General features: G+C 41.4%; 1 protein-coding gene across 1 annotated transcript in view; it reads left to right on the top strand.

Moving 5' to 3' along the window:
• The window catches only part of STT3B (STT3 oligosaccharyltransferase complex catalytic subunit B), a 170606-nt gene that overhangs the window by 106150 nt on the left and 52432 nt on the right, over positions 1-12024 (top strand). Inside the window, exons 4-5 of the mRNA XM_077268964.1 lie at positions 3946-4011; positions 8944-9043. Of these exons, the coding sequence (XP_077125079.1) occupies positions 3946-4011; positions 8944-9043 (166 nt within the window). The remainder of the gene's footprint in view (positions 1-3945; positions 4012-8943; positions 9044-12024) is intronic.

Consider the following 12024-nt stretch of genomic DNA (forward strand, 5'->3'; position numbering starts at 1 on the left):
GCGCTACACATCACAGGAAAAGACAATATAAAAGCGGACTTTCTCAGTCGCAACGTTCTAAAGCAAGGAGAATGGTCTCTAAATGGAGACATCTTCGAGCAGATTGTCCGCTTATGGGGTCGACCAGTGGTGGACCTATTTGCCACGAAACAAAACAAAAAAGTAAAAAACTTTTGTTCCCTAAATCCCAGGGAAAATCCACTGGCAGTGGACGCATTCCTCATAAAATGGGATTTTTCTCTGGCCTACGCCTTCCCACCACTGAACCTGTTACCCCTAGTGGTGAGGAAAATCAGAGAGGATCGTGCGAGACTTATTCTGATTGCGCCCTTCTGGCCCAGGAGAACTTGGTTTTCATGGCTCAGGACGATGTCAGTGGGCGATCCCTGGGTGCTTCCAGACATCCCAAATTTACTCTCCCAGGGGCCGATACTCCATCCACAAGTGAAGGGACTTCATTTGACGGCTTGGAGTTTGAGCGGTCATTGTTAGAGAATAAAGGCTTCTCTCCTAAATTAGTTGATACCCTTTTAAAAAGTAGAAAGCCAATAACAACAAGAATCTACTCCAGAACCTGGAGAAAGTTTCTAACTTCCTCAGATTTTAACATTAAGGATGGGGTACCAATACGTCAAATTTTGGAATTTTTGCAAAGGGGGTTAGAGTTAAAACTCTCCACAAGCACATTAAGAGTACAAGTTTCAGCACTTGGGGCCCTGTTCTCATGTAATATTGCGGGCAACTACTGGGTGTCAAGATTTATTAAGGCGGTCGGAAGAATTAGACCGTTATATAGAAACAAAATGGTTCCATGGGATTTAAATCTTGTCCTTTCTTCTTTGACAAAGCCCCCTTTTGAGCCGTTGAATGAAGCCTCAGTCAGGATGTTGTCTCTCAAAACAGCTTTCCTAATAGCTATAACATCAGCTCGCAGAATAGAAGACATCCAGGCGCTCTCTAGACTTCCCCCGTATATGGAATTTCTCCAGGATAGAGTTATCCTTAGACCAGACCCAGCCTACTTACCAAAGGTAGTGTCCCAGTTTCACAGATCGCAGGAGATAGTTTTGCCTTCATTTATCCCTAATCCTTCTAACCCTAAAGAAAGGGAACTCCATACCTTAGATGTCAGGAGATGCCTTCTTCAATATATCTCGGTCACTAATGATTGGAAGAAGGATAATGCACTATTCCTGTCCTTCCAAGGAAAGGGGCTAGAGCATCAAAATACATACTTGCTAAATGGATTAGGGAGGCTATCTCTCTTGCTTACACGACAGGTGGGGGTCCAGCTCCGCAGAATCTGAGGGCACATTCCACCCGAGCCATGGCGTCATCCTGGGCAGAGAGGTCTGGAGTGTCGGTCGACCAGATATGTAAGGCGGCCACATGGTCATCCCCTTCCACCTTTTTTAAACACTATAGGTTGGACTTGGGGTTCTCCTCAGATCTCACCTTCGGGTTAAGGGTGCTACAGGCTGTGGTCCCTCCCTAAAATTGGCTTACATCTCTGTAAATCTCTCGTGGTGCTGTCATGGGAGTCCGAATAAAGCATTAAGCTACTTACGGGTAGCGGCGTTTTTCGGAGGCCCATGACAGCACCCTTAGTTCCCTCCCTTTTCACATGGGGTTGCACATCCTGGGGTTATAAACAACTAAATAATTTAAAGAAGAAATGTTATCTTCTCACGTGTGTTACTTTATTAAAGTCATTGTGTTCAATTGTATGCAATATTGTGTTTGCTTGTCATTAACTGCGGTAGTCCTCTCAGGCTCTGTAATCCAACTGATGCGTGGGAGAGGTGCCGCCCTTTTGTGTCTGTGGGTTTCCTGTTCCTAAAGGGGCGGATCCCCTCTCTCGTGGTGCTGTCATGGGCCTCCGAAAAACGCCGCTACCCGTAAGTAGCTTAATGCTTTGCTCAGTATTTTTACCTCAGTATTTGTAAGCTTAATTGGCAGCCTGATAAATCCCCAGCCAACAGGAAGCCCTCACCCCTGGCAGTATATATTAGCTCACACATACACATAATAGGTCATGTGACTGTCAGCTGCCGTATTTCCTATATGGTACAGTTGTTGCTCTTGTAGTTTGTCTGCTTATTAATCAGATTTTTATTTTTGAAGGATAATACCAGACTTGTGTGTGTTTTAGGGCGAGTTTCATGTGTCAAGTTGTGTGAGTTGAGTTGCGTGTGGCGACATGCATGTAGCGACTTTTGTGAGATGAGTTTTGTGTGGCGACATGCGTGTAGCAACTTTTTGTGTGTCGAGTTGCATGTGACAGGTTAGTGTAGCAAGTTGTTTGCAGCAAGTTTTGCGTATGGCGAGTTTTGCACGTGGCGAGTTTTATGTGTGGTGCGTTTTGTGTGAGGCAACTTTTGCATGTGTTGCAACTTTTGTGCATGTGGCAATTTTTCTGTGTGTGCCAGTTTTGCATGTGACGAGTTTTCCATGAGGTGAGTTTTGCACATGTGGCGAGTTTTGCGTTAGCCTAGTTTTGCATGTGGCGAGTCTTGCGCGTGGCGAGTTTTCAATGAGGTGAGTTTTGAACGTGTGGCGAGTTTTGCGTGAACCTAGTTTTGCATGTGACGAGTTTTGCGCATGGTGAGTTTTGAGCGGCGACTTTTGTGCTTCGACTTTTATGTGGCGAGGTTGGTGTATGTGTGGTGAAATGTGTGCTGAGGGTGATATGTGTTCAAGCACGTGGTAGTGTGTGGCGCATTTTGTGTGTGTTCATATCCCAGTGTGTGGTGAGTATACCATGTTGGGGCCCCACCTTAGCAACTGTAAGGTATATACTCTTTGGCGCCATCACTCTCACTCTTTAAGTCCCCCTTGTTCACATCTGGGAGCTGTCAATTTGCCTCCAACACTTTTCCTTTCACTTTTTCCCCATTATGTAGGGGTTAAAATTTCGCCTCACAACATAGCCTATGACTTTCTCAGGGTCCAGACGTGTGACTGTGCAAAATTTTGTGGCTGTAGCTGCGACGGTGCAGATGCCAATCCTGGACACACACACACACACACACACACACACACACACACACACACACACACACACACACACACACACACACACACACACACACAGCTTTATATATTAGATTGGTGACTGGAAATATGGAACGTACAGCATGTGTTGTATCAGTGGTGTTTTCCCTAAGGCTATGTTCACATTGCGTTAATGTGTGCACGCTAACGGACAGCCGCAACACGGCGAAAATGTCGCAATTAACGCCGTGCAACGGGTCCGTTAGCGCACCCATTGACAGCAATGTGAATGTTCCCTCTAGCGCATCGCAAGCGCGTGCCTTTTTCGGCTCGCGCTAGCGATGTGCCGTTCTTCTGTGGCGCGCCTCGGACGCTGCTTGCAGCGTCCGCGGCGCGCCCGAGGTCCGTTCCCCGCTCTCGCAGATCGGGGACGTTAACGCGACCCCTAGCGCGGCCCCTAAATAAAGATTGCGTTAGGGCAATCCGTTTAGCGCTAGCGGATTGCGCTAACGCAATGTGAACCTAGCCTTAGAAGCAAGGTCTACAAGTCCATAACTACATGGTGGGTTAATAGGCTAAGCTTGATAGACCTGTCTTCCCAACCTAAGCTATAATAGGAGGTCTCCATATGACCAGTGAAATGTTTCTACGTGTCATCCCTCGTTCTTTTTTTGTACTTGACCACTAAAAATGCCGTAGTCTTGAATTTACTCCAGAGCCTGAACAGCAGCAATGCCAATCTACATATCCCGGATTTTAAGAGGCACAAGGTCATGGTGACTGGTCAGGTCATTGTGGCTGTGGTTGTTCCTGAGAAGCCTTTCTGTACAATAGACGAGGCCCAGGTGTAGTGCAGTCTTTACAGATTGTAGCTGTACTTTTTTTGTGTATATATGGCTTGCATAATTTTATGGTAGATTTTTGCTCATTTTACATACTTTTATATTTCAGGTGAAATCTGTGAAAACAGGCTCAGTGTTTTGGACAATATGCTGCTGTTTGTCTTATTTTTACATGGTAAGTATGGCTTCGAGGCGCGTTGATGTGCACTTTCTGATTAGCTTTGTACTTTTGTTTCCAGGCTTTTTTTCTTTTTGGCTGTGTTACTGTAATTTGATTATGTTAACATTTTTCACGGACGCTGGACTTAATTTTCTGGCCAACTAACGAACACAACTCATCCTTGCATAAACTTTTTGCAGATGAAAGTGTAAGCTTTTCTCCGGTATATTCTGGTAATAGTGCCGACATTGGCTTGTGTCTTGGTTCCTGACTTTCAGTTTACCTGCAGAGACTGGCGTATATTCTTAATATTTGGCAGACACTGAGTTTTTCCAAAGTTGTACAATACAGTACTGTTGCCAATCTCCTTTTTGCTGTAGACCTCCTCCATCAGTACCAATACTTGCTAAGTTTGATATACTGTAGGTAGCGATACTCCGATACCCAAACCTAGCGTTGTCATCAACGGTTGGTGGGTTATGACCAATATTTCCCTGATCTCTCATACAGGCATTATTAGAATAAACACACAAATTTACCGCTTGTATATCATATTTGTCCACATCCTTTTCCTACAAACTGTGCCCATTTTAAAAGGCAAAATACCCCATTGTTGGGGTCCAAAATTAATAATGTTTTCAAATCACTATTCATAAATATATATATATATATATATATATATATATATATATATATATATATATATATATATATATAGTCAAAAAAATTAAAAGCAGCCTAAAATAATTGAAAAAAAGTGGACTTTAATGCCTGAACGGCGTGGCAACGTTTCGGATGTGTTAGGCTACTTTCACACTAGCGTTAACTGCAATACGTCGCAAATGCGTCGTTTTGCCGAAAATACGCATCCAGCAAAAGTTCTTGCTGGATACGTTTTTTCGTCATAGACTACCATTAGCGACGCATTTGCGACGCATTGCCAAACGTTGCGTCCGTTTTGCGACGCTTGGGCGTGTGGTAGCGGACCGTCGGGAGAAAAAATTGTTACATGTAACGTTTTTTGCTCCCGACGGTCCGCTTTTTCCGACCGCGCATGCGCGGCCGGAACTCCGCCCCCACCTCCCCGCACTTCCCCGCACCTCACAATGGGGCAGCGGATGCGTGGGAAAAATGCATCCGCTGCCCCCGTTGTGCGGCGGAGACCACGCTAGCATCGGGAACGTCGGCCCGACGCACAGCGACGGGTTGTTCCCGACGCTACTGTGAAAGTAGCCTTCTCCTTTGTCAAGATAACACATCTGAAACGTTGCCACTCCGTTCAGCCATTAAAGTCCACTTTTTTTCAATTATTTTGTGCTGCTTTTCCTCTTTTTGAGTTTATTACTTTTTGACCATTGGATTGCTGGTCGGAAGAGCTCTGCATGCCTTGTAACGTAGTAATTTGATGCTGTTCCAATTTTTTCACTATATATATATATATATATATATATATATATATATATATATATATATATATATATATATATATATATATATATTATTAAACATATATATAATAAATATATAAATATATTTCTTTTTTTATTAATCCTTTCAATTTACACCAGGCTACTGGGTCCAATGACTTGTAACTCCTGTTTCTCTTCAGCACATGGAGTTAGAGGACCTGTCATTTAAAATAAAAAAAACACATCTGGGACATCACGTCTCGCACCATCCACCAACCATGCACCACAAACTGTCTTAGTCCAAGTCTGGGAGGAGATCCCTCAGGAGACCATCCGCCGCCTCATCAGGAGCATGCCCAGGCGTTGTAAGGAGATCATACAGGCACGAGGAGGCCACACACTCTACTGAGCATCATTTCCTTGTCTTGAGGCATTTCCACTGAAGTTGGATCAGTCTGTAACTTCATTTTACACTTTGATTTTGAGCATCATTCCAACTCCAGACATCCGTGGGATACAAGTTAGGATATAAGTTTTGATTCACGTTGATAATTTTTAGGTTTTATTGTTCTCAACACATTCCACTATGTAATGAACAACTGGAATATTTTTTTTCAGCGATATTTAGGATGTGGGATTTTAGTGTTCCCTTTATTTTTTTGAGCAGTGTATATATGTATGTTTCTGTATATATATATATGTACGTATGCATATGTGTTTCTGTATATATGCATGTGTATATATGTCTGTATATGCGTGTGTGTGTGTGTGTGTATATATATTTATATATTTATATATATATTTATATATATATATATATATATATATATATATATATATATATATATATATATATATATATATATAATATATTTATATATTTATATAATTGTCTAAGCGTTTTTCTGTCTGTCTGTCCTGGAAATCCCGCGTCTGATTGGTCGAGGCCGCCTGGGCCTCGACCAATCAGCGACGGGCATTGTCCTCCACTGCTGTCAAGTGCCGCCATTGTGTTGTCTAAGGGTCTAATTGTCTGTCTGTCTCGGAAATCCCGCCTTGCTGATTGGTCGAGGCCAGCCGGCCTCGACCAATCAGCGATGGGCACAGTCTGCCGCGAATTCTGGAATCATCATTGTCCTCCACTGCTGTGAAGTGCCGCCATTGTGTAGGATGTGTGCCTGCGTCTCCCTGTACGGGCGGCATCTCCCTGTGTTTCTATCTTAGAATGGGTTGTAAACGAAAATACGCCAATGAGGATGACAGAAAAGCAGCAGCAGCAAGGAAACGACAACATCGGGAACAGGAGACACCACAACAAACTGCCGCCAGACTAGCCCAGGATGTGGAATCTCACAGACAACGTCGCCAACAGGAGACACCACAACAAACTGTTGTACGACAGGAACAACATGATCGCCAAATTCATAAAAAACGAATGCTCTACCAACTAAGGCACGACCAGGACAATATTCAACAACTTGCACATTACGTAACAGACAATGAAAGTACAATTCATGAACACTACTGTGGGAATATGAATGCAGTTTGCTCTAAATGCGACTCTCTGAATTTCATTGATGAAAAACCATCTGACAATCAGTTTACTCAATGCTGCCAAAAAGGAAAAGTTATGCTACCGAGACCTCACTACTCAGAACTGTTTGAGCAGTTAATGAAAGGAATGCATCAACACAGTAGAAATTTCATGGAAAATATCAGAAGCATCAACAGTTCTCATGCGTTTGCTACATTCGGTGCCAACATTGCACCGCCCCCTGGATTCGGACCGTATTGTTTTAACTCACGGCCAGATCTACCACCGCACTGGAACACTTCACCCAGAAATAGGACAACCACCAATGAAGCATGGAGGAGGAGGTGTGATGGTGTGGGGGTGCTTTGCTGGTGACACTGTTGGGGATTTATTCAAAATTGAAGGCATACCAAACCAGCATGGCTACCACAGCATCTTGCAGCGGCATGCTATTTCATCCGGTTTGCGTGTAGTTGGACCATCATTTATTTTTCAACAGGACAATGACCCCAAACACACCTCCAGGATGTGTAAGGGCTATTTTACCAAGAAGGAGAGTGATGGGGTGCTACACCAGATGACTTGGCCTCCAGAGTCACCTGACCTGAACCCAATCGAGATGGTTTGGGGTGAGCTGGACCGCATAGTGAAGGCAAAAGGGCCAACAAGTGCTAAGCATCTCTGGGATCTCCTTCAAGATTGTTGGAAGACCATTCCCGGTGACTACCTCTTCAAGCTCATCAAGAGAATGCCAAGAGTGTGCAAGGAGTCATCAAAGCAAAAGGTGGCTACTTTGAAGAACCTAGAATATAAGACATATTTTCAGTTGTTTCACACTTTTTTGTTAAGTATATAATTCCACAGGTGTTAATTCAGAGTTTTGATGCCTTCAGTGTGAATGTACAATTTTCATAGTCATGAAAATACAGAAAAATCTTAAAATGAGAAGGTGTCCAAACTTTTGGTCTGTACTGTGTGTGTGTGTGTGTATAAGTATATATATATATATATATATATATATATATATATATATATATATATATATATATATATATATCCATCTCATCTGACATATATAGATATATATAGATAGATATCCATCTCATCTGACATAGATAGATAGATAGATAGATATCCATCTCATCTGACATAGATAGATAGATAGATAGATATAAATATTTTGCCACCCATACTCCGATCTGGGAAAAGGTCTTTGTGGAGAAAGGGTGAGGAGGCGAGCTGTGACATAACATAGAATCTCAGTCATAATAGGTTATCTGCTGTATTTAATGTTATCTTTTCATTAGTCTCATTATCAACACACAGGATTATAATGAGTTATCTATAAAGAGTGGGGAAGTCTGAGTCTGGTATTAGGCCCTAGTGCTCAGTATTTTTTTTTTTTATAAAATATATATTTTTATGACGACTTAAGTGGCTGCTACATAATTTGATTACTGCAGGTTGTGGGTTTGTTGGAAGAGGTCAGTCTTGAGGTTCTTTTTGAAGGTTTCCATGTTTAAATGATGGGTTGCCTGACTCCTAGCTGCCACCCTCTAAGTTTCAAAGCCATTATTTGTCAGTGTGAGAATACACCTTTAAATATTTCACTATGTAGTCATTAACATAGAATTACAGAAAACAAGAACAAATATTACATTTCCTTATACTTGTGTGGTGTATTATTTTGTGATTTGATATAAGCCTGTGATTTCTGCCTAGATTATCTCCTGAAGCTTTGGATATTAAATGCCAATCTTTCTTAACAAGCTAGTCTTTCTAAATAAATTTTATAAAAATTGATAAGTAAGCCCATAATTATAAAGTGTTTTGTGTATATATATTAACATTGGAGCCGATTAGTCATCAGCCGCTCCTGCGTTACCACTGAAGCATTGCTGATTAGGTTGCTTTGCACGGAGGCAGCACGCTCTGCCTCAGAGATCGGAGACGTCGGTACTTCAGCCACATAGACATCATGTTTTCTTCTATCTCTTCTTTTAGGTTTCTGCTTGGGGTGGTTACGTGTTTATCATCAATCTGATTCCACTTCATGTGTTTGTATTGCTACTGATGCAGCGTTACAGCAAGAGAGTCTACATAGGTAAGTAACTCCATGTCCAGATCTGTAGAATGGAGATTTCTGTACCATTCCGATGTCAAAATATTTGCTTTCAAAATGGCAGAATGGTATGGTAACGCATGTCCTTCTTCTGAGCCAACCCACAATTTTTACTAAAGGGTGAGATAATGCTTTGATAAGATTGTAAGATTATCACCTATCTATAGGATGGACAACCAGAGCAATCTACAGACCAGGACTAAAAGATCTCTACTTTTTCTGCTCAAAACTTCACAATAAATGGAAAACTGGATGTTGCCAATCCCCCTTGCCTACTATCAGTATCTGGTAACACCCAGTGGTCACTTTTTCTAGATTTCCGGGAGTAATAACAGAGGAACTGCTCACTACAGAGATCTGAGGAAAGAGGCTTCAGAGTTGAAAAATACAAGGTGGTGGTGCAATAGTTACTAGGCCGCTTAAGTCGGAAGAGGTGGCAGATCCTTTTTGAGATCAGTCACGCTCTTTCAGGACCAAACCTTCAAATGTCAACATTCCCACAACAAAATGTAACATTTTAGAATAATGTATTTTATATGTATTGCACACTTGCTTTTTTTTTTGCAGCTTTAGTTTGGCTTTTATGTGGTGCCAATATCTTAAGTTTTTTAAATAGGGGAAAAGATGTAATACATTTTACCAAAAAAGACTAAGAGCACAACAGTATAATCCTACCACTATATTGTGTGAACTTGGCCCAACATACATTATCCTGTCCCAGAACAAAAGTCCCATATCCATTCCATCTTGTACCTCACCATAAGCTGGTATATAGGATATATAAATGGGCTCAAACTACTTGTGTACAAAACAATTTATTTTTGGTGGTAATTGCAGTCACAGCAGGGACAGATGGTCAAAAATTTGTGATAGTTAAATTCTTGCGTGGATTTGAGGGTAACATGTTTTCTATGATATGGGCACAATTTTACGTAAGCATGGCGCCCACGTAATGGTCATCCATGTTATGGGTGCACTGGCAGGTTAGGAGGGTTTGTATGTATCCAAATGTAGAGGAAACTGCACTCGCAAGATAAAGTAGCTTTAAAGGGAGCCTATCCCCAAACCTTATAAACCGGCAGATATGGGATCAATATGCCAAAGCTGCCAGGCCGCTTGCACTGAAAGCGCGTCTACTGTGTCCTCGACATTTGAACAGTATATCTAACATTAACAGTGGGGATTTTGAGCACCATTTACAGACTTTTTTTTTTTTTTTTTCCCTTCTCCAAAATTGAGGCTCGTAACCTGGTGTACCTGTGCGAAAAGTGAGCACTGGTAGTGCTGACCCAACATCCTGTTTTTATACTGCCTTGTATACTTGGATACCATACTGTTGAAATGTTTTAGACAGATACAAAAAAACTTCTTCACAATAAAATTACTTCCAAAATAGAAGTGTTAATAGCTTCTTATAGTTTTAGCAAAGTGAATGGATAAAAGCGAAATCTAAATGAGATCAATACTAATATTTCGTATACCAGAAAAGCACCGAAATAATTTACTATTTTAAATAATTTGGAGTATTCAAATGTCCTTACTCGTTGCCCTCTTCTTTTTTTTTTCCTTTTTCTTTCTTTTTTTTTTTCTCTCTTCTGTTCTTGCATGTTAAATCAATATTTGATGTCACCACCCTCAAATCAGCATCAGTTCTTCTACACTTGTACAAATTCAGAAAAGGTTAAGTTGTGCATGTCACAAGTCATGCACCCTGGCAAGGCTATGCCCAGCAACAAGACACTAGGTAGATATACTGCATCAGCAAGGTGTCTCCCAGGCAAAGATATCAAATCAAACTGGGGTTTTCCGATTGTGCAATTTAAGATCTTTTGAAGAAGCATCAACAAATGGCAACGTGGAGGATCGTAGACACAGTGGTAGGTCAAGGAAACTTAGTGCATCAGATGAAAGACACCAACGTTTTTCTATTCAGAATCAGAAGATGTTCAGCAGTGCCGTCAGCTCAGAACTGGCAGCAACCAGTGATGCCCAGCTACACCCATCTACAGTTCAGAAACCGTATCAATTGAACAGTACTCATAGTACACTATTAAATATTACTGAAGCTCTATGCCATACAGTTCATGGGCCACACATGTTATGGACACTCCTCTCATCAAACAGTTACAGAAAAAACATGGAGTCAATAGGTCTACTAAAAATATCATAAATTTTATTCAAGCTATCAAAGAACAGGTATACAGACAATTGTAGAACTATAAATAGACAAGGTCAAATAGAAAAAAGCTCAGATGATGCAAAACCTGCTTTTCCACTAGTTAGTGTAAGGGGTAAGGGATTTTTGGCCAAGAAAAATCATAAAAAAAGAGAAGAGAATGTCCAGCTTCACCGGATCCGTAAAAAAGAGTTTTCTTTATTCACAAACTTTAAGCATAGAGGATACAGACTTCAGCACGAGCCATATGGGTAAGAATCTCAAAGTGTTTCTGGAGACTAAGGTCCCTTAATCATGACATGATGTCTTCTTTTTTGGATTCTATACGCCTGGACACAGCGGGTCCGTGCTCCTGAAGATTAGTTTATGTATCACGGGTGAGCTGGTTTATATTCCTTCTTTCCAAGAAAAATCATACATTTTAAAGTGCCAGTGCCTGAACATAGTATTACGTCTTTGTTAGATGCATCATATCTCTCAAATGGAGCTACTGAGAGTTGAGGTATCTGAGTGGAAAAACCCCCATGCCAAACAGTTTCGAAGTAAGCTTAAAGCTGTATGAAACAAAAAGAATCATTATTAACTCTTACCCATATTAACCATGTGGGCAAGCCCCAATGCACATTTCACTTGGGCTTCCTCGGTGGGCTGTAGATATTTGTTAGTGGACCTATTGACTCCATGTTTTTTCTGTAACCCATCTACAATTCGCAGAAGTCTGGCCAGAACTGATCTCCATGGAAGAATTGCTGACAAAAAGCCATACATTCGACATGAAAATAAGACT

This window comes from Ranitomeya variabilis, chromosome 6 (genome assembly GCF_051348905.1).
Source record: "Ranitomeya variabilis isolate aRanVar5 chromosome 6, aRanVar5.hap1, whole genome shotgun sequence".
In the NCBI taxonomy this organism is placed as follows: domain Eukaryota; kingdom Metazoa; phylum Chordata; class Amphibia; order Anura; family Dendrobatidae; genus Ranitomeya; species Ranitomeya variabilis.